The sequence below is a fragment of the Oryza sativa genome, chromosome 12 (assembly GCF_034140825.1).
Source record: "Oryza sativa Japonica Group chromosome 12, ASM3414082v1".
NCBI classification, from domain to species: domain Eukaryota; kingdom Viridiplantae; phylum Streptophyta; class Magnoliopsida; order Poales; family Poaceae; genus Oryza; species Oryza sativa.
In genome coordinates this window covers 8,798,145-8,822,093 of record NC_089046.1, presented here as the reverse complement: position 1 = coordinate 8,822,093, position 23,949 = coordinate 8,798,145, and the positions used below count along the sequence as shown (strand labels likewise).

Below are 23,949 nucleotides of genomic sequence, written 5' to 3'. Positions count from 1 at the left end.
CTACTGTCATCTCCCAATCAAGGTATTTCTCAGCATCATAATATCCCGAAAAAGATGGTATTTTTAACTTAACCTTAGCATAAGGATCATCGAGCACACGATTATTATTATTACCTTGTTGGTGGCGAGTGCCACCCATACCTATGCGGTTTGTGCGTAGGCGACGTCATAGCCGTCCTTGCCTTGTAGCCGGTGCGTCAATATAGCCACTGGAATCATACACCGTGTCTTCAGGATGAGCATCGTCGTCACCACTCACCACTTCCTCATTGGAAGGTGTCTCCAACGCGGCGACCCGATCAGTTAGCGTGGATATCCGCTTGTCCAACCTCTCCATGTGGTTCAAGAAGCCGATTTTAGTGAAGGCATCTTGGACAGACTTTGCAACGGCCTCCGTGATGTCCTTTTGAGTATTTTGTTGGAGAGTTCGTAGTTGCTCTTGGCTGACACAGTCAGCAAAATCCTAGGGACTCTTCTCACCTTCGTTACCTGACATTGAAACACCAAAACAGAAACAAAACGGTGAAGGTTATCCCTAATAATCTACTACGCAGGTGTAGTGGTGCCTCTGAACGATTCTCAGCAATATGGAGTTCCTAACCAAGCTCTTATAAGGTTCTTACCAGCAAAGCAAAGGATACCTGGAAGGCGTAGTCAGCGATTGCAGGGATCAAGAACCTGTGATGTCCAGAAGTAATATGTGGAGCTCGGAAGGCCAAATATATGTATATGAGTGGTACACAATCCAATGACAGATAGTAATGCTGAATAAAAATCCCAAGTTACTTGCCCTTAGTTGCTAGTCTACTCGTGTCCTAGACAGTAGTGGTAACAATTATAGCTCAAGAAAAAAACACTAGTAAGCAGCAAAGGACTTGCAGGCAAGCTTCGGTGAGTTTCAGCAAAAACTACAAAACCGAACTAGCAGATAAGCTTAACGGAGCGCGTCGTGAGCTCAATGCACTAGTGGAAATCAACTTTTCTTTTTTTTTCTTTTATTTTTTTGATATATTTTTCTTTTTCTAGAACACGAAAATAGGCACACCTCCAAGTTACAGCTCAATCGGAGTAGGTATCTGGCCTATGGATTTTTCTGAAACCACTATAAATAAGGTGCAGGAACTTGTGAGCTCGAACAGACAATTTTGCAAACCAAATTTCAGAATTTTGGATTTGCCAAAGCCGCCGAAGGTGGGGAGAAACGGATGTAAAATTTTTTTCTCTTATCCGAAAAGTTAAATTTTGCTCTGATGCCACTTGATATGCACTAGGGTTCCCGATCTTCCGAAAAGTTCTGATAAACAACGATTTGGACAGAGTCGCGACACAAATCGATCCGGCTTCTTGAACACGCACGCTCTTGAGCCCCGCAATCGCAGCACCACGTCTCATCTGGTTATCATCCGTGTCGAAACGCGGATGACCTCGCCGAAAAGGCTAATCCCTGTTTGCCAATCGAAGAGCACAAACAAGAACGAGATAGAAAAACAACCAAAATTGCAGTTGAATGATTAAGCTCACGAGTTGCGGTCTTACAAACCGATCTAGCGGCGAAACTGTTCTCGACAGATTAATCTAAGCAAAACCCAAAAACCTAAAGATGGCGGCGGGTACTCATATATAGAGTTTAGGGTCGTGCAAACCCCTCTCGACGCAACCCTAATGGGTTCCAACACGATACACGGGCCAAAGGCCCAAATACTGTGACGCAGCACCTGGACAGATTCTGGACGTCAAATTGTTTGGTCAATTCCCGTTGATTCGGAAAGAATTTGTATGTGGGACCAAAACCATTGGAAAGGTTATCTTCTTAGCTTTCCATCGATATAAAGAACATCCCAATCCAAGCACGTATGCGACCTGGACGCCCGTTTTAGTGCAGACTGGTCCTGGACTCCGAATTGCACCTGACGTCGACTTGGTTTGGGCCTCCACCTTAACTTGGACGTCCCCGATGATACTCTATGGCTGTAAGTCCTTCTCCAAGTGTCTCCTTGTCCCCTCCATTGTTCCTAATCACAATATAATCATTAGGTAGCAATCTATTCTCGAATTCATACAAAGAAGAACATAGGAACGAGCTCACCTCTAAATTTAATTGTCGCGCACGAGCTCTTGTTATCGGTCCTTGAATGACCGTTGGAGGATTGTTGTGTGTATCCGAGGTAGTGATGTCCGCATCACCTCCGCCGGATCCAGCGGGAGGCGGCTGCGGTTCGGCAGCGGCGGCGGCACCCTCCCCTTCCGGTTTGGTTTTTTTATTTGTGTTCTTGTAGTAGTGTTTTGTCTAGGATTTGGATAAAATTTGTGTGTATATGTTTCAGTTTTCCCTCTCCTATTCAATTTGTATGATGGAATTCCGGATGGGATTTTGGTTGTGTGTATATGTTTCAGTTTTCCCTGTCCGATTCAATTTGTATGATGGAATTCCGGATGGGATTTTGAGGGCGGACGATGGGGGGGGGGGGCACGGACGAGGTGACGATTGGAAAAATACAAATCTTTTAATTAGTTAAGATTAGATATAAAAGGTACATTTTGTTTCTTTTCTGCATGCACCTAACAAAGTGTACCCATAAAAATTTGCTAACTGTTCGATGCTCTCATCTAACTATCGATGTTGCGAGTTAGATTAACACAAGGATTAGTGCTTGAATCAGCACTTGGATTAACTCGGACAAGGGACTGATCCGGGTCGGGCTCAATAGTTTCGAGCGCCATAGGCGAACTCGGCGCTATAGGCCCTTAAAGCTAAATTACTTTTGCTTGTAATATACTCCCTCCATCCCTAATGTTTGACGCCGCCGTTGACTTTTTTAAACATGTTTGACCGTTCGTCTTATTAAAAAAATTAAGTAATTATTATTATTTTTCTATCATTTGATTCATTGTTAAATATATTTTTATGTATACATATAGTTTTACACATTTCACAAAAATTTTTGAATAAGACGAATGGTCAAACATGTTTAAAAAAGTCAACGGCGTCAAACCTTTAGGAAAGGAAGGGAGAAGGCTACGGCTTGGACGTCCGAGAAAACTCAAAAGATCAGACGCCCTACCTGCTGTAATTCTGAGCAGATAGCAAACCATGCGCTATGCACCATCTCTTTCCTACTGTATACATGTACACTCTTTAGCAATTTTTGAAATGATTTTTCTCCTAACCTATCTATCCGATCTATGATCTAATTATATCATTGTATTCATTGTAATTAAATCTTTATAACAAGATCTCACATGAGTATATTACGTTGAAAAAAACATATTGAACATTTTTATACTATAAATGAAATAATTGAGTTATAAGTACTGAAACAACATACCTATTTACTGAAACATCAAAAGAACACTATTGCAACATTTGCAAATAAACTAGTGAAACATTTGAAAAAACTTATTGAAGCACCTAGATAATAGGATGTGCAGCATTTAATAATCCATTTCAACATAAAACTTTAAATGTGCAACAAAGTCGAATTAAAAATTGAGACATTTGTTTCTCACGCGTGAAACATTCGATTTTAACGGTTGAAACATTTGTATTTTTTTATCGAAATATAGTCATATGGTCTTGTTAAGAAGATTTAATTGTTATGAATACAATGGTATAATCAGATTACGGACCGGATAAATAGTTTAAGAGAAAAGGAAATTTTAATGTTTCAAATGGTTATTGGTTGTTGGCTTTGGATGAAAAAATAACTATTCTATTGTGTGAGTCCTTTACACATACGTAACAAAAAAAAAGTTTGCTGATGTATGCTTCTATTGAGTACTACTCCATTTCTACTTAGTTAAATGTGAGGATCCCGTCCGATATATTCTTCCGGGTCGGACATCTGAAATAAAGCATTTCCGGAAAGGAGAGAGTATATTTTATAAAGCACATGTCCTATAAAGTGACACAAATAAATATTTTTAACATTATAAATACAAATCAAGCAGTTGCAAATTGTAATATAAAGCAGTTGCAAATTGTAGTATAGTAATTTATTACTGATAAATAATATCAACATTATAATTGAGAATAAAAGAAACACCGTAGAACAAAGTAGTACGAATGAGGTGCACAAATTTTCTTAGAACCAATGAAAGGAAGTAGCATGAACTTTTTCTCTTTTCTTTTCTGAGCACCGAACAAATGCATTTTTTTGTGTACCTTGTAAGTTTGTAACACCTAAAATAATAAAATTGCGAAGTAAACTAAAGAGCAAGAACAAAGAAAATCATGCAAATAAGAAAAATCCTTAATTCGTAACCTAATTTTCTTAGAACCAATAAAGAAAAGAAATAAGAAGGCTAACTGTTGTGTCGTGCCGCTGGCTGTGCATATGCTCCACTGCTGGTTGCTTTGCTTTGCTATGAGATGGGATCAGTCGATCGCCAGGCGGCAGGCCTCGTCGGCGTCGACGTCGCGTCGCGGTCAGGGAGCGGAGCCGAGAGGAGAAAACGGCGCAGCAGCAGATAGAAGACGAAGCGACGCGTTGTGCCATGGATTGAATCACCGCATCACCTTCTGGCCTCAGTATATCTGTCGTTTGGTTCAAGTAAACCCTCAGTATATCTGTACGTCTGCAGAGGATTCTCGAAGGAACTCCCATTAATTTAGACTGGATGCTTTTCAATAAAGTTTTAATCATAAAAGGTTGTGTAAATTCAAACTAAGAAGTAACCTAGCATGATTATTTTACTTTGGTAAAACATGAAAACTACTTCGGGTAACTAAAAAGTAAATTTGGTTGAGAAGCATGGGTTGTGCAAACCCAACAGATTTGCTCCGTAGCTGCACAAGCCATGGCGGATAGGGCACTGAGACTTGGTGTGTTGGTGGTGGTCATCACGTACGCGGACCAACTGCGAGAGATTCTCGTCTTGTTTCATCTCGGGAACATGGCATGGATGTGGTAAGAAGTGAGCTGCTGCTGAATGCAGTGTCGAGAGCTCTGATATCGCTAGTTCAGAATGATTGCATGGCAACTTCTCTCTTCCCCATGCCTCTTATTCCGAGTAGAACTTTATATGCAACTCATATGATATGTTTGTGCACAACACCAAGAGCTAGCATGGAACAAGATTGGCTAGCTAGTCGAGAATGTATATATAATCTCTGCAGCTAAACCGACCGGATGATAGCGATTTATAATAACCAGCTAATAACAAAGTGAACATTCACAGGGTTCACCTGATAGTGTCTGTTTTATTAGATAATATACCTGATAGTGTCTGTATGTATAATATATCTACGTGAAATCGTTGTGAATGGCACTTGTGCTCACTTCAGACCAATCTGCCAGTATATATAAACACACGATTTCTAGGCCACTATTAAAAAAGATTTTTCTATACGAGGGCTCCAATATATAGGTTGTAGACGGACCGTAACTAATCGCGTCTGCAAAAATCGCCTTCCATTTTCGCATGCGGCTCCTTAAGGCTGCCTGCACGGAAGAGGGGGGGGGGGGTTGGGGTTTCTGGAGAGAGAAGGCACATGGTGGCTAGGAGGAGATGGGAGGCGCGGCAGAGTGGCGACAGTCGCAGACCACCTAGGCTTTTTGTGGCAGCGAGCTCGGCGAGCAGCGGCAGGGATTGCGCGGACGGATCGAAGCGCCACGGCGGGTGTCGGTGAGGGATGGAGAGGATGCACGACATGGCAATGGATGGATGGATGCGTGTGGCGGCGGAAAGAGGGCGTCGGTTTTGAGAATTTGTGGCGGCTGCGGTGATTTGGGCGTGAGGGCGGAGGCAGGGAGCGCGGCGGGGATGTGCGATGGATTGAACACGATAGAGATGCCAGATACCGCCTTATCCGTGATTTCACCGCATGATGAAATCGTGCGGTAGAGATGGGTGGACGGTAGTACAGATTATACCATATTTGCAAATAGTCGGTAGGGATTCAATAAGATGATTTGACCTATAGGATTGGATGGGTGCAACTCCGTCTTTTTATCTTAGTATAGATATATATGTCTTTCTCTCTACAATCATTATGCTTTTATTTATCTTCTAATTAACAAGTGTATGTGTATGTGGTATGCTTTTTTTTCTTTTTTGATAAAACGACGGCAGGAGCTCTGCCGGAATTTCATTAGAGGATAGAAAAAGTTCAGGAGGTACAGGGGGACACAAAGAGGAGCAAAAGGAGAACAGGGAAAAAAACAGACTCATAGATCAAAGAACATTAGAACATTGTAAAAACTAATTAAGGGGGTTGAAAGGCTGAGCGTCGAAGGTCTAGGTCCTCCTTTACAATCCTCACGATGAAATCCTCAGAGGATGAGATGTTTTGGAAAATCCTTCTGTTTCTTTCCGTCCAGAAGTTCCACCAAGTGGTGAGAAGAGTTCCTTTAACTTTAGATTGTAAGGATTTGGGGTGTAGCTGATCTAGGTCGATCCACCAAGCTGCAATGTCATCTGGAGGTTGGGTTCCTTGGATATTTTGCCATTGACATATCGAGCTCCAAACTTTCCTGAAGAAAGAACACCCATTGAAAAGATGGTTGGTGTCTTCAAAGGCGATCTCCACACAAACTGCAAATCCAATTGCAAGGCCAATGGCGGCGCAGGAGGTTGCGGCGCAGGAGGTTTTGAGCCGTGAGAGTTTTCTGAAGAAGGATTAGCCACCCGAAAAAACGCATCTTTAGTTCAGCTGGACTCCTCCAAACCGAACTGAAATCAATCGGGGAGAAAGAGCCTTGGAACTTGAAAAGATTGGCGCTTTTTGATGAGTAGGAACCCGATTCATTCAGATTCCACTTTATGTCATCAGTGGTATGTTGCTGAAGCTGAACGTTTTGAAGCATACCTCCAAGCTGAACGACTTCATTGATTTCCTCTATCGACGTTATATTCCGGAAAGAGAGAAGCCAAGAATTATTTGTAAGCTCCGTTTTGACCGATCTCTGCTTGCGCTTAGCTAGGTTGAAACACATGGGTGCAATATCTTTTGGACATGAACTTTGCAGCCACTTGTCCTGCCAAAAAGCTGTTTTTTCACCGTTGCCAAGAGAGATTGTTGTGGCAGCTTGAAAAAGTCTCATGTCACAGTTATCACAGGGTATGTCCATTCCAATCCATGGCTTATTTTCCTCTTTCCATTTGAACCATAACCATCGAAGTCGCAGAGCGCGAGGGAATTTCTCCAACTCCAGTATCCCAAGGCCGCCTAAAAATTTCGGTTTGCAAACTGTACTCCAATTTACTAAGCTACTCCCTGGGTTTGTTTTGCTAGGATCCTCACCTTTCCATAAAAATGACCTATGGAAACGATCTATTCTCTTGATTACCCATTTGGGGGCTTGAAGGGCAGATAGATGAAAGGTCGGCATTGCACTTAAAACTGATTGCACCAGGATTCTCCTACCTTCAGATGTGAAGTATCGACCTTTCCAACCTGGGAGACGCGATCCAATCTTTTCAATGAGCGGTAAGAAGTCCACTTTCCTGAGTTTTCGAAAATGCAAACGTAAACCAAAATAGCGGCAAGGAAAGTTTTTTGAAGTTCCTGGGAACTAAGAGATGACCTGAGCCAAGACCATGTTATCACATCGAATGGGGTAAATTTCTGTCTTATTGAGATTTGTATGGAGGCCTGATGCTTTGGCAAAGATGTTGAGAACTAATTTGACAGTGTCAATCTCTTGAGGACTGGGTTTGACGAACAAAGCGACATCATCAGCGTAGAGCGAGCATCGAAACATGCTAAAACGCCCTCCAATTGGAGTGAGCTACGAGGCCTCTTCCGTTGCTTGGAAAAGTTTATGAAGGGGCTCGATAGCAAGGATAAAAAGCAAAGGAGATAGGGGATCTCCTTGCCGGAGTCTGATGAGGACATAACTAGCTCGGATATAACCATGACTACCTTATGTATTAATCAAATAAAGGTGCATATGTTCTACATTAGATTTACTTGTTATATATTTGAACAAACGTTGCTACACAATGAGTTTTGTGTGTTTTCGTTTGCAGAGATACTTGCTTGGGCGAAGGAAAAGAAACCGAGCATAACTAATGCATGGATGATTAAAGAAGTTGATTGGGGACCAAACTAAGACCTTCTCCAAGTCTACTTCTACCTCACCACGTCACTTTTGGACCATAGAAGACAAGACATAAAGTTGTACACGTTTTGGATTCGGATTCGGGCCTCCTGACAGCATCAACTTCAAACGGACCTAGCCGCTGATATAGAAGGAATTTCGGGGCCCATGAGTACTTGTTGGAAAGCTTATGGAGTCTACTTTCAGATGGTTTTGGTCCCATGTCAAAATTCCTGCCGAGCTGCCGGGAATCTGCAAAACAAGCCATGTATCTCATCCAGTCCGAATCTGACTTGGGTTTTGGGCCTTATAATTGTGTTGTGGGCTTAGCCCAAGGGGGTGTGCGCCCTAGGGCAACCCTAGGACGTCCCTAATCACATTTATTCAGTAGCCGTCATCGTTTAGAGTCGGGTTTTGCTTAGATTAATCTGTCAAGAACAGTTTCGCCGCTAGATCAGTTTGTGGAACCCCAAATTCGTGTGCTTAATCATTCATATGCAATTTGGCTGCAATCTATCTTGTTCTTGCTTGTGTTCTTCGATTCACATGCAGGGATTAGCCTTCTCAGCGAGGTCAACCGGGTTTCAGCACGGTTGATAACCAGAGGATACGTGGTGCTGCGATTGCGGGGCTCAAGAGCGTACGTGTTCAAGAAGCCGGATCAATTTGTGTCGCTACTCCGCCCAAATCGAATGTTTATCAATACATATCGGAAGATCGGGACCTAACTCCCTCATCAGAGTCCTCGTGCGTGCGGTAATGAAGCACCTGGGGATCCATTTAGAAGAATTTGGGAAGAGGAGGTTGCAAGGAGGTTTGATACCCAGTTTCTCCATCTAGTACCAAAACCATACCTCTGGAGGACTTCTAACAGGTAAGGCCAACCCACTGTATCGAACGCTTTTGTGATGTGCACCTTTAGGAAAAGCGCTTCTTTGTGATTTCTATGCAGAATATGCACTAAATTCTGCACGAAGAGGAAATTGTCGTGAATTGCCCTTTTCCTGACGAAAGCACTTTGGTTTTGAGAGACTAATTCATTTAGTCGGGGAGCAAGCCTATTTGCAAGCAATTTAGTCCAGCCGCTCCTTCTTTTTTTTGGGAGGAGGCAGATGTAAGCTGTGTTCAACTTTTTAAGTTGATTTGTATTTAGGGCCATGAACGATTTTGCAGCTAGCAGCAGATCTTCTTTGATTATTTCCCAAGCATGTTTGAAAAAAGCTCCAATGTAACCATCCGGTCCTGGGGCCTTTTCTGACGGCACGGAGAACACAGGATGTTTGAGTTCCTCTTCTGTAATATCATCCTCTTGATCATCTAGGTCGAAAGAAGGGAAATTTAGGGTAGCCCAATTGAGACAGGATTGCCTTTGTGATGGAGTGCCAAGTCTGTCTGAGAAGAAACGAAAAAGAGTGTCAGCCTTTTCCTGAGCCGAAACTGCTATGCCATTTTGAGTCTGGAGAGTTTGAATGAAATTCTTTCGCCTTCGGGAGTTTTCTTTGATATGGAAAAATTTTGAATTAACATCGCCTTCCTTTAGCCATGTTAGTCTTGATCGTTGACGAATTTGAATCTTGTTTAGGACAGCCAAACCTAGGATTCTAGCTTTTAGGTTGCTGCGAAGAACACATTCATCATCCGATAAGGGCCTTGTTTCCTGTGCAACATCCAGTTGAAAAACAACCTCATTTGCCACTGCTAACTGAAGCTTGATGTCTCCAACATTTTGCCGATTCCATCTCTTGAGGTCTCGAGCTAGCCGTTTTAGTTTGATGTACAGGATGGCAAGCGGATTTGCAGCTAGGAGAGGGCGGTTCCAAGAATCTTCAACAACTTCTAAAAACCCTGGAATTTTTAACCAGAAAGCTTCAAATCTGGAATTTGGGGGTTTACCCCTCATTTCATTTCCTATTAAAAAGAGTGCCGCATGATCCGAGGTCGACGAAGAGAGAGGTTGCAAAGAGGCGTTTGAAAACATGATATCCCAGTCAGGTATGACAAAGGCACGGTCAATTTTTGTTTGAGTTGGGTTTTGGCCCGCTCCTGCCCAGGTGAAGCGCCGGCCTGGGAGATGAAGTTCTTTTACCTCAATCTTGTCAATTAGCCCTTTGAAACGCTGCATCATTCTCCTATTTAGGCGATCATTATTTTTGTCAGAAACTTTATAAATTAGATTGAAGTCTCCAATTAGAAGCCAAGCCGGCTTCATAAACGAGGACATGGCTTCAATTTCTGCTAGGAAGGCTATTTTGTCAGCTTCCAATTGAGGGCTGTATACCACCGTTATTGACCATTGGAGGCCCTCCTCAAACATTGTGATTGTTGCTGACAGAGAAAATTGTCCCTGTACAGCTTCTGACAAAGAAAAAAGGTTTGCATTGCAGGCAAGAATAATCCCACCTCTAGTTCCACTGGCCGGCAGGAAAGCATAAGATTGGACAAAGTTTTGACCTAGGATACTTAAGATGTTTCTGTCAGTAACTGTTGCTAATTTGGTTTCTTGCAAACACACAATAGAAGCACCAACTTTATGAACAAAGGCTTTAACTACATCTTGTTTGGCCTGGGCATTTAGCCCTCTCACATTCCAGTTGAACAGGTGTACATTGTGTTGAGACATAATGAAAACAAGAAGACAACTAGCATTGACATTATGGGCAGCGCGCAGTGTACAAACCACACCGAAACACAACCAGCCATGCTGGGAGAAACACAGGTGCGACAATTGTACACAACTGTGGCAGCTACTGCCACCAAAAGAACTTGACAGCCAAACAACTGGAACTGCTGAAGTGGAGGACGACCGCTGGTACTTGTGGTCATTGCTGCGAGGTGATACATAGCCACACTCATCACCTCATCATGTCTTCTTGGAGGAGGGGACATCACATTGGCACCACCGCCGCCTTCTTCTTGGCAGTCTTCAGGTGAATGCCTTCGCATCCACCCTTCTCGACCAAGGTTGTGATAATCTTCATCGAGGCAGGGGATATAGGCTTCTTGAAATGCTGCACATAAAGTTTTTCGATGTTTTCATCAAAACGAGTTTGATCGTTTAAAAAGCCAAAGTTTTTTGCAAGAATTTCTTGTGCGAAATGTTCAATCTTGGTCCCGAATCTGCGCTTGCGTGCTAGGCGTTCACTATGCCTTTGAGGGGAGTGAAGGGTCACCTTATTGCGGCAAGGGCGACGGGAGCTCACATCAGGAGTAGGAAGGATCGCCGGCTGGATGGGAGTTGAGAGGCTTGCCGCGAACTCCTGGAGGTTCTTGGCAGCGCCTAGGACCCCGTCAGCAGCGCCAGAACCCAGCTGGGTACTGGAAGGGATGAAGACGGGGGAGGCGATCCTTGGCGATGAGGTGTCTGGTGAGTACAGAGAATGCTGGATTGTGGCCTCATGGAGCATGGGGTCAAGATGCTTCTCCAGCAACTCCAGCACAGCGACCTGTCCCTGCGAAAAAATCACCGGTTCAGGCTGTACAACCAAGGATGAGGATGGAGAAAAAAGAGTGGCCAAGGCATTTGCCCCCTCATCAGGGCTGCCGCTGCGGCGTGGAATTGCGCTCTTGCAAGGCGAAGGGACTTGTGGAGACGACTGAATGCGGGGGGATCTTGTACCTCTTCTAGGACAGCCGGGGGCGGTCGTACTGCACTTGGCGAGCGAGAACGGTAGGAGCAGCTGCTGCCAGCGGAGGGCGCTCGAACATGCTGGCGTCCGCACGTGTCTTGGTTGTAAACTTGTTGATCTCTTCCACAGACACGGCTACGACTTTACGACCGTCCACAGACACGGCTCCAAAGGGAACGGCTCCTACGCTACCCCTGGGAGCGCTGCTCTCTGTCTTCGTCTTCATCATCTGGACCTCTTTTGGGATCAGGCTCCCTTCTACAAGGAAGGGGAAACTCCCGAAAACGGACACCATCAGTCTCTGCGCCGTACTGCCAGTCGTACGCGCGGGCCACCTTGCTGTGAAGGTCTTCTAGGGTGTCGATGTGAACGAGGATGTCGTAGGTCCACCCTTCCTTTGGCTCGTCAGGCGGAGGGTTGTGGTGAGGTTCAAGGTCTAGAAGAGAAATGTCTGTGGGGAGCCCTTCTTCATCAGCATTAGTGATAGAGAAAGTGGAGGAACGCGGGATGAACTTTGGTGCGTCAGTCCAAATCCAAATGTCGAAGGTGCGGTTGTAGTTCTGGCGGCGAGAGTACTCTTCGACATAGTTGATGGAGCACTTTCTTCCAATGATCTTGGCTGCCGTTTCTTCTGTTCGAGCATGCATTGGGATCCCCTCAATGCACACTCTTGCTCTGTATCTGAAGCGCGCCGGAACGCCGTGAAGGCCTTCCTCCCACGGGCAGAAGAGATAAACCCTCCCCGACTTGGTGGCAAGCCGGGGCTGCCTCAGGATGGCATCTCTATCATTCTGGCTGGAACAGGTGATGAAGAAGTCTTCGGGGTGGAACTTCGTAATTTGAATGTCTGAGCGTCTGATGCGGAAGGCCGAATGAACATCATCTGCAAACACATTGGGATCCACATTGGAGCCCTGATGGCCAACCTGCCAGGCAACAATAGAGCGAGCAGAGAATTTCTGCCTCAGTCGCTCAATCTCCCCCGTGGCCGAAATAACCACAGGCTCTTGAGAGGGACGAGCAGAGAGGTCATCCATGGAGGAAGGGGAGGAAAGAGCAGATCGCGGGAGCAACTTAGGGGGGAAACGAATTGGGGCGAGAGGAGGGAAAGATTCAACGGAGGTTTGGGGGAGCGGCTGCGAGGTAGCTGTGGATTTAAAGGATTTTCTCTTTAGGCACGAGGAAGCACAATGACCAATGCCCATACAGAACCAGCAGCGAAGGGGCTCTCTGCATTCAATAACTCGATGATCTGACCGAAGACAACGAAAGCATTTACCTTCCATATGCTTGAGGAACCTCGCTCGGCTTAACTGCAATTGAAATTGGTTGGTGCTATCGGGAGAGTGAGCAGGGCTCCTCCTCCATCGATTTGCTTTGACTTCTTGCCACTCTGAACCAGAGACATCAAGGCTACCTCTCGGATGCTGCACTGCAGAAAGGATTTGAGCTGGCATCTGAACCTTGCGTCCACTCTTGAGGATACGAAGATCTTTGGGAGCTGCTCCTTGGGAACCCACATCTGGATCCGTCAGGTTGACTGGGTTAAGGCGCTCAGTGACGGAAGAGCAGGGTTGCGCTGCAGGGAAGTTAAGGCGGCCGGCGAGGGACCGGATTTTGGGCGGAGACAGCTCCTGTTGGGACTTGGAACTAGCAGCTAGGGGTATGGGAGCAGGAGCGGCCAGGACCTCAGAGTAAAGGCGGAGTGCTCCAAGCGGCGCTGTGGCTGGCAGATCTTGGAGCGTGGAGGATTTGCTGGGATCTTGAGGACGCAGTGTGACGAACCTTGAGTCCAATCGAGGGGAAAGACAAATCGAAGCTGCAGTAGAGGAATCAATGCCGGAGATTTGAATGGTTTCTGGTGGATCTGGGTGGGTGGAGAAAGGGGATTTTGGCGAGGGGGTTTGGGCTGAGAGAGGAGGGTTGTGGCGGGGAACCGGGATGGGGAAGGTTTCGAGGGTTGGGGATGCTAGCGAGGCTTGGAAGACGCCGACGAGATGCTCCGGCGAGGAGCGAAATCGCCTATGGCGGGGGTGGGTGTCGGGGCTGAGGGAAGGGGACGGAGCCATGGGGTTTGGTCTAAAATGAAAACCATGTGGTATGCTTTGGATATTCGTGTTTACGCTACATTCCAATATTAGTTGTGTCACGTCCTTATGGTCTTGCTTCATGCATATCAGATAAATTTATGCACCAAAGCAAGTGTTTTATAAGTTCAAGCACTATATTGCAGTTAAATGGCAAGTCCATGTAATGCTAATGCAATTTACTCCCTAAGTAAATATACATTAAGAGTTAGCTAGTTAAAAAACATCAATTAGTAGTTCTAGTCGTGTATGCAGTACTGTAGTGTCTACATGCTCTTTTCCCATCACTAGTTTGCTTTGTCTTTGGATTGTGGTTTGAGTTGGGTTCTCCGAAAAAGCGCAGTGGACTGATAGCTGGTTTCCCCAGCAAAAACTATGCATGCAACATATTGCTTTCCATAAAAAAGCAGGGCTGCCCTGGCATTTTTAAGTACAGCCATCCATGGCACACACCTGATTGTCCCTTGACAAGAGAGGATTCTCATAGGAACTTAATTGATAGCAAGTGGATATGTTTATTTCCTAATAATATATGAAGTATATTCTTATACAAATATGAAACTTTTAATGAAGAAAGATTGTACAAATTAATCAAACTAAGAAATATCCTATAGCTACATTTACTAATTCACAATCCACGAAAACTTCGAGTAATTCAATTATTTGTTATTATTTGCACTACATGTTTGCTTTCACTGTTTTAAAAAAATAGGTGATCATTCACCCTTCTGATTGACTCCATCTTAATTTTATAGCCTCTCTTTCAGTCTCTTATGCTTTCGCAGCCTTGCCAACAATTTCCCTACCGGACAACATCAGGGAACCCTGGTCATCTTGGATAATCACCCCGAATGTAAATGCACTTTGTAACTGCAGGTAATACCACGAGAGATTAAAGTGAGTAGTTCTCAGCTTATTCCATTCTACTCTCTTCGTCCCACAAAAAACCAATCTAGGATTGGATGGGACATTTTCCACTACAACGAATCTGGACAGGAGCGTGTCCAGATTCGTTGGACTAGGGAATGTCTCATCCAATACTAGATTAGTTTTTTATGGGACGAAAAGAGTAGATTGGAACATGGCATCCATAGCAGACAAACCGCTGGATTCCAAAAAATCAATGTAACAAAATAGAGAAAAGAAATCACAGGAAATGGTTGCACTGTGGGAGTTTAATCAGTCTCATGTGGGCAATTTGGAAGAGACATAGAAACAGAGATTGCTAATTAAGAATGATCTTCTATCAAACCAAGCTGATCTAATTCATTACATTTGTTCTTGGATTTCTTCATGGTCAATATTGCAGAGCTCACAGGAAAAAAAAAAGAGAACAGAATCCACCACTGGAAGTATGGCTTGAAGAGGAGATGGAGAAGTTTGCAGGGAGGAAGAGAATGAAATATACGCTGTATTTTGCTCCAATTTGTTGGCCCTGCTACGTACTGGTGGTTCTACCTGGATGGTGATTCTGGCATCTAATGGCTAGGTGCAGCGTTGTTGCTGGGGACTTGAAATTGAACAACAAAGAGAACCTTGCAGGTAGGTTAAGCAGTACAGGATTCCAGAGGGAAAACTTCACACGAACTTCTTTCTTCCTGATGTCACTCATTCTGAACAAGTTTACGCAAGTGATCTTGGGGAATCTCAAAAGCATGACTAAAAGATTAATTGGCTTGTTAAGAAATAATATAGCGGTAATATATCTAGCTAGAAAGCTATGCATAGTAATTTTTTTATTGATATACATATGTTAGATGAGAAAGACGAGGTGGAATAACGAGAGAATAGGTGTCTCATGTGTTCAACTTATAATAGTTGAATGCATGATCGAACAGGTGTATAATTAATACGGCCGAAATGAGTAGAGTGCTGCAAGGATTGCAGCATACAAATGTGTGCATTTATGTGCAACAATTTTCATTTGGAGCTGAATTTCTTGAAACTCTTGCGCGGCACTCGGGACTCGGGAGGTAAGCATGTTTTTGAGAAAAAAAAAACAGGTCGAATGAAAATGTGGTCTTTCTTATTATCATAGAAAAGAATACTAGCTCTTCAATACCCCCTCATGGAAAGTACTGTTAGATAGTCCCGTGATTTCTCTTGATAAACTAATGTGCATAAAAGATGAAAAATATATTAATAGTAGTATTTTTGGCATGGCAAATCTACCAACACCATTTTCACAAATCGCTCTAATCATTTGAGCTACGGCTGATAAGCAAAAAAATAAATGAACGAAAAGAAAATTATTGGTAAAGCTTTTATTCTGTATTTTTGAGGTTTATAAACGCCATGGTACGTAGAAAAACGACTACATAAAAAAACCTGCTAAAATCAACACAGAAATGATGTTTCTAAGTTTATTTTTTTTGCTACGGATGACAAGCTAACAAATACAGTACTTGGTCTATATTTTCTAGGCTTACATGTTCTTCTTAAGGCACTAGAAGCAGTCCATCTATTCGTCCGAAACAATCAAGTATTACATGTGTATCTCGGCATTCGAGCTTCTGAATATATGATGAGACATATATTGCATTTTTCTGGTTTTGGATATGTATCACGGCATGCTGGCTTGAGGAGGCTGTCGTGTGATTCTCCAGAGAAACTAGCATTGACATGCTCCCTGATTCCACTCATTCCTAGCAAGTTAACAATTCAAAATAGGGAGGAAAAGCAGATGCATGTTAGAACAGACAAAAGATTATATGAGGAAAAATGAGGGGTGGGATATTTAATTACAGAGCATCAGTAGTATAGGGTACACAAAAGTAGTATGGTACTTGACCCAATCTAAGCTAAAGAGCCCTGATAGGAAATTATTTCGGTCACAAATTAAATTATTTTTGGATCAAGTAATTTTTCTTCAGATTGAACCAAAATATGTTCAAATTTCAACGTTTTGATTACCACGATATAGAACTTGCCTCTTGTAGTAATATCATTAGAATAGGATTATATGGAAAAGGGTTTACTAAGGTCAATGGTTCAGTGTATTGATATCCATGGTGAGTTACATGAAGTAAATCCATTGTGACCCAAAATTAAATTAAATATCCATTGTGAGTAACTTAAAGTAAAAAAAAAAAACATGCAGGACATCCCAATATCATTGTTTGCAGAGGATTCTCCAAGGAACTCCATATGTTCAAATTTAGCCTGGATGCGTGTCAAGATAATTTTAATCATAAAAGGTTGTGTGAATTCAAACTAAGAATTAACCAGGCATGATTATTCACTTACTTTCACAATACATGAAAACTACTCCGAGTAACTAAAAAAAAAAGAAAAATGGTCGAGAAACATGGGTTTGTGCAAACCCAGTATATTTCCTCTGTTTTCTGCAAAAGCCAGAAATGAACATATGACAACTGAACTTGAGATGGATGCTACTGATCGAGACGGGTGGTGGTCATCACGTACGGTTACACTGATCAGCCAGACACATTTCCGTCTTGTTTCATCTCAGGAACATGGTATGGATGTGGTCAGGAGTGAGCTGCAGAATGTAGGTGCTCTGTGCTCCGTATTTTTTTTTTCTTTTTTGCCGTGGGAAAGGAATTTCATTTCTGGACACATGACAAATTACAATCGTTCAGGATATCTGGATTAGACCTGACACAAAATTAAAAACAAAGCCATACCAGAAGCCAAATAAATAAATCTTGACTTCTAGCTGTCCTAAGCTAGTTCATGACTAATCCCGATTTGGTCCCGCTGAGTCTTCACTATCTTCACGGTCTGGATTCTCCTTTCGCCTGAACGAAGCAACTTTGCTTATTTGATAAGACAGGGAAGCTCTGAGCCATCCACGTCTATCTCATTAATCAGGTGCCTAATAGCAGCCAGGGGCGACGCTAGAGTCACTTATCGGGGTCAGTAGACCCCGACGATTTTTTGCAAACATCTTGTACCAGCACTAATTTACCAGCTACGACCCCAGTCAAGGAAACTACTAGACCCCGGTGGTCCGGTGATATTGTTCTGGTCAAGCTCAATTAGCAACTAAACAATACTAACAAGTAGTAAATAGAAAATTAGCTAGCACTTATTATACAACAGCCCAATATACGTATGAGATTTGAGCCCAGAAGGCTTTGTATTCCTGCTAAACAAGTCCACAAATTGCCTTGTTGTGCTGCTCTGTATTCCTGCTGCAGTGCAGTCTGGCTCGAAGCGCTTCGCCCAATCTTCGCCGATTGGCAAGGGTAACCCACTAACCCCATCACAATTTCTTAATTATTATCATCACAAATTGGTTGTAGGCTGGTTTCTCAAGTCCAAAATTTTAGGAAGTTAGGGTTCTGAAATATGAAATTTCTCCAAATTTCTGTTACATAAACATAAATTTATTCTTTCTAGAAAAGTGGAAGGTAAGAAATTAGTGATTTTGATCATCTACAGCAGCGTGGGTATTTTGTTTTACATATTAATCATTCCATTTTTTAATAAATTAATAGGCAAGCAAAGTATAATGGAGTGTGATTCTTGAGAAGAAAAATACCCACTTACTAGTTCATGTGGTACTAATTCTCCTTTATCATTGGAGATAACCTTCTCGGTAATAAAAGTTGTGTAGACAATACTGCACGCAATCGTATCGGTAATAAATATATGGATTACTCCTTGCGTTTTAAAATATAGCTACAGTTCCAAATGATGACGACGTGGTTGTTCGTTTTCACAAGATGAAGGATCGTAACTGTACACATGAGAAGTTTGTAACATGTAAAACATAACCACTTTACTAAAAAAACTTTATTTTATCATATTATATGGTCGATAGTTTTGTTCTAGGATTATCTTAAGATTATTATAAGCTATAGTCAGTTAGTGGTGGCCCCGATAACTATTTTTCCTGGCTTCGCCCCTGATAGCAGCACATTCTGTGATCGGATTTGGCTGGTGCAGAATGAAGATTTGGCAATGTCTCTCTTCCCCATGCCACTCATTCCGAGTAGAACTTCGTATTCAAGTGATATAATGTTGGTGGAAAACGCCAAGAGCTAGCAAATCAAGAATGTATATATATAATCTGCAGCTAATCCTACCGGTCAAGAAGAACTGAACATTCATATATTCACCCGAGGGAGTCTGTATGTATATATCTAGGTGAAATCGTCATGAATGGCGCTTCTCTTCACTTCAGACCAATCTTCCAGTATATATACACACAGACGATTGCTTGGTGTATTATAATTACACAAGAACCCATACACATATAAGAAAACACAAATAAACTTTTATCTGTAATAGCACTGCTCAGACAGATTGTACAAATTTGTAGGTGAGAAATATGAAAGTCAATAGTTAAGAGGCACCTAACCCAACTAACAGGCAAAAAGTCAGGTGAATATTACATGGCCCAGCAGCTATATATGTGAGAGCGCGATAGACTTATGGGGGGTGGTGGCAGAGAGGTTCGGGTAACACTTACAGCCAAAAACTCGAAGGTGTGTATAGAATGGGTGAGTTCCATAGAGGGCAAAAAACGGGGTGTGGTGATGAAGAGTTTTGGTGGGATGACGGTTAATGAGATGCGTGGCAGTGTGGAGGGCCTCAACCAGAATGAAGGGAGTAGGGTGGCATGAAACAACAAAGAGCGAACTTCGTTGTTGAGAGAACATAGCGTGCGCTCGGCCTTAGCATTCTGAGGGGAGGTGTGAGGGCACGACATTCGTAGAGAGACGCCGTTGGTGATCGGAAAAAGGTGCGACCGTTGGATTTGTCAAACTCACGACCGTTGTCACACTGAATGCTCCGAATGCTAGCTGCAAATAGAGTCTTCACAAAGGCAAAAAAACCGTGATAAATTGGCAAAGGTGTCGGGTTTAAAACAAAGCGGAAAGGTCCATACATAATGTGAGAAATCATCTAAAATGACCAAATAGTATTTAAAACCAGACACACTAGGTATAGGGGATGTCCACAAATCACAATGAAGAAGCTCAAAGCTGGTCGTAGCCCTAGTAAAACTGCTAGTAAAAGGAAGATGAGTGTGACTCCTAAGTTGGCAAGCATGACATAATGGGTAGCACTCTTCGGAGGAGGAATGACGGACGCCTGAGCTAAGCGAGAGAGAGCTTCATGACCAAGATGTCCAAGTCGGTGATGCCAGAGGTTGGTGTCGATGGTGGAAGCAACAAAAGGCTGGACGGAGGTGGTTGAGGGTAGAGAGTCCGCCAATAGGGGGTACAGGTCACTGGAACTATTGCACCTAGCGATCTCGATCCTGGTTTGGTAATCCTTCACAGAGAGGCAAAAAGATTCAAGGCAAATAGAACACCAATTATCACGAGCAAACCGGCGTGCATATATTATGTCTTCAATAATGGAAAGAGACAAGAGAATATCGTTAAGAACAAAGGAGCGATGCGAGTAATGCAAGTAAGTTGTGCCAGCGGAGGTAATGGGAATAAGTGATCCGTTGCCAGCAACAATGTGTGAAGGAAAATTGGGGGCGGGGCGGGGGGGGAGCATGAGACGCACTAAGGATACCGGTATTAGAAGTCATGTGGGAAGATGCACCTGAATCCATGTACCACTCGTTGGTTGTCAGGGGCATCAACGTGGAGGTGCTGAAGGAGCTCGCGAGTGCCTGCGGGTCCCACTGGGAGGGGCCAGCCCAAGCATGTGGAGATGGCGTAGCCGTCGGGGAGGGAGCGGCGCTAGCCCGGCGTGCTGAGGAGCTCCATGGGCCGCGGTGTTGGCGACATAGACAGGCGGCCCAACGACTCCCGCGAAAGGAGGCCGGCCGAATATGCCTGGACCGTGGGCCTGGCCTGGCCACATTTGTGTTGTGCCGACCCACGGGTTGTAGGGCGTCGGCCACTGATGGGCAAACACGAGGGGGGTGGACTGGTCCGGCTAGGTGACGTGCTGTCTGCCGCCACCTCTGCTATTGCCGCCGTTGCCACCGCCGCGTTTGCGACGACGATTGTGGGAGTTGCCACCGGAGCCGCCGCCGCCTTGGGAGTTGTTGCCGGTGCGGGCGCTGGTGGTGGTGTTGCCTGAGGTTGCAGTGGCCACAACAAAGGCAGTGGTAGAATCGGTGGCCGGCCGGTGTCCCTTTGTGATCTCCTCCAACAACAGCTGCGACCTGGCTTGGATGAAGCTAGGGAAGGGATGCTGCATAGGAAGAAGAAATTGCATGACCATATTTAGTGCTAAGGCCATTGATGAGCATGCGGTCGGACTGCGGTTCGCCGAGGTCAGCGAGGTTGTCCGCCATAGTATTGAGCCGACGACAATACTCGAAAATGGAGATATCGCCTTGCGTGAATCCATGGAACTCGGTGGAGAGGTTGATGGCACGAAGCTCACAATTTTCAAGAATTTGGAACTCCAAATCATGCCAAATGGAGCGGGTGGTGGCAGTGGGCGACATCACCTCCTGAAGCAGGTCGTGGGAGATGGTGCGCCAGCCGAGGACGACACAGTCCATCTGTGCCCAATCGGCATGATTAGGAAGAGGAGCGTCATACAAGACGTGGTCCGTCAAGGCATATTTGCCAAGAACCACGAGGAAGAGACCGCGGCAGCGTGCATAGTTACCGGTGGCGAGGTCCAATGTCACGGGGATGAGGGCCTTGACATTGAGCATGGCAACCGCTTGAGCGTGGAGGGCGGCATGGGTGTCGGCATCCAGAGGAGGTGCCGAAGCCGGGGCGCGGCGCCAGAAGGTGGGGGTGCGGCGGGTGCACCAGACGCGCCGGAGGCCGGGATGGCGAGCTAGGCAAAAAGCGCCAGTAGTTTTGGTGGCAAGGCACCGCAGGGCGTGGTCGGGAGCGGCGGTGTGGACCACGACGACGAGTGGATCTCCTCGGCAGGAGAAGCAGAGGCTGGCCGCGGGAGGTGCTTAACGAGGGCATCGCAGACGGCGAAGGATGCCTTAGTGGCCACTGATTCGGCAACTGACTGCGTCGAGGAGTCGTCGATCTGAAGACCCAGCGACGGTTGATAGTTGGCACGCACAGCATCGGCGACGATGTTCGCGATGGTAGTGATGAGGTCGTAGTGCGAGGAAGAAGACGACGTCGACATGGCGACGAGGCGCTGCGCACAGAGAGGAGAGGGTTTAGGGTAGAGAGCGGAAGCGGTAGAACAAGGAATTTGATACCATGAGAGTGCGATAGACTCGCAATTGATTGGATTGATATCGGTGCGGAGTACATATAGGCGCGAGGCTTTCGTTATCCACTTAACTGGATTATAGAAACAAAACATGTACAAGATAATATTTTTCTAACAATATGTACCCTATGACCCAGCAACATGACTCGGAGTTCATCTGGTAGCGTGCTATTCATCACGGTAAGAAAGCAATGTATGATATAGCTAGTTACTCCGTGGGAATTGGTATATTTTCCTAAAAAAAAGGTGATCAAATCAAATCAGCATCGGTCAAACCATTTTGTGATATCTCACTTTCATACATGCTCGTTGGTGTTTGGGACATATAACTGTTTTGGAATCAATGCCGTTTGCCCTTAATCTGTTTTTCTATGATATATGTTTTATGTCTGCAGGACACTATCCCCACTACTGGGGAAAGCCTCTTTGCTAATGGTTTGCAACCCTTTTAGTCCCGGGTTGCAAACCAGGACCCCGAATCCGGAATTAAAGATAAATATCTTTAGTTCCGGTTGAAATAATCAGGACTAAAGATACACTAAAGTTTTTTTTTCTTTAGTTGTTATCAACCGGGACTAAAGACGCTACCATCTTTAGTCCATCTTTAGTCTGGACAAAAGTTTTTTTTCTTTTTTTTAGTATTTTTTGCTTGCTTGCATGTTGATTTCCCCAAATCAAAGATTCACAGATAATATCACAGGTTCACATCACAGATCAAATACATCATAAATTCTCAAAAATAAATATATTACAAACCACATATTCACATACCATCATCCATTCATCCAAGAACACATTAATCATCAACATCACCCATGAGATCTCATCCACGAACACAATCATGAAATCAAAATCACAAATTATGTACACAATCGCCTCATGAACAAAATCACAAATCCATGAGTAGCAACATCTGCTCCGCCATCACCACGACCGCCTGCCCCTTCGCCTCATCCTCTTCGCCACTCCTCTTGTTCCGAGCCGCCGCGGCCCGGATCCAGCCGGATTCGCCCGCGGCCGCTGCTGGAGATGCCGCCACCAAATCCGCTGCAGGAGGGAGCGAGGGGGAGAGGAGGGGGAGAGGAGGAGGGGGCGAGCGTTGCCGGTGAGGGAGGCGGGGGGAGAGGATGAGGGGGCGGAGGGAGCCGCCACCGGCGACGGAGGCGAAGGGAGCAGAGGGAGAGGAGGGGGCTAGGGAGGCGAGAGGGGAGAGGAGGAGGGGGCAAAGGGAGCTGCCTACGAGGGTGAGGAGATATGGCGGAGGGAGGGGACGGGCGAGAGCGAGAGAGAGGGAGGGAGTTTCACGTGTGCGCCTGAGGAGATAAGGACTAGGGAGGGGTAACATGCGGCTGCATTTTTCTTTTCAATCTTTCGTCCTGGTTGGTATAAACAAACCGGGACTAAAGTGTTAATCTTTAGTCTTGGTTGCTAGCACCAACCAGGACTAAAGATAATGGGCCCTGACACGGCCTGACGACTTTTTAAACCGGTACTAAAAATGATCCTTAGTCCTAGTTCCTATTTGAAAGTTTTTGCACCACCTAGCAAAGATTAGTTTTCCAGTAGTGTCCTGTCAAAAGTTCACTAGATAGAACCTCCCTGATGTTATGTGAACCTTTTCGTTGGTTTTTCAAAAGCCTTATACCATGATATTCTGATAAATGAAATGAGCAAAGGACCATGAGCCACACGTTGAAACTTGAAGTTGAACAGTTCATAAGGATAAAAAAGCAAGTGTAATACATATTTACGCACAGGAACACTTCGTAATATTAAAAGAGTACCTAGTGTTAAAATAACACAGTACAAAATGTAAATTCAACATATATAAATGGTATTAGTCACTTCTCAGGTACATATATTCAGGTAAAATATATGTACCTGATAAATTCAACATATATAAATGGTATTAGTCACTCGTATTTAATATTCGGATTTTACAGTTAATATATACCCGCCAAGGATAAAAATTATTAAAGAGAGTACCAGACAAGAGGTAGTTGTGTGGTTCTATTTGACATTCAGTGTATTATTCGAGAATTGGTTTGGAAAGCCTTG

General features: G+C 44.4%; 1 protein-coding gene and 1 pseudogene across 1 annotated transcript; both read right to left on the bottom strand.

Annotated features, from left to right (window-relative positions):
• Positions 1 to 10,927: 10,927 nt before the first annotated feature.
• LOC136354503 (uncharacterized) lies at positions 10,928 to 12,315 on the bottom strand (annotated as a pseudogene).
• Positions 12,316 to 20,625: 8,310 nt separating this feature from the next.
• LOC136354517 (uncharacterized) lies at positions 20,626 to 21,361 on the bottom strand. Its single transcript, XM_066306026.1, has 2 exons — positions 20,914 to 21,361; positions 20,626 to 20,768 (listed from the first exon to the last, which is right to left on the bottom strand). The coding sequence occupies exons 1-2, from the start codon at positions 21,359 to 21,361 to the stop codon at positions 20,626 to 20,628; spliced, it is 591 nt and encodes a 196-aa protein (XP_066162123.1).
• Between the last annotated feature and the right edge of the window lie 2,588 nt (positions 21,362 to 23,949).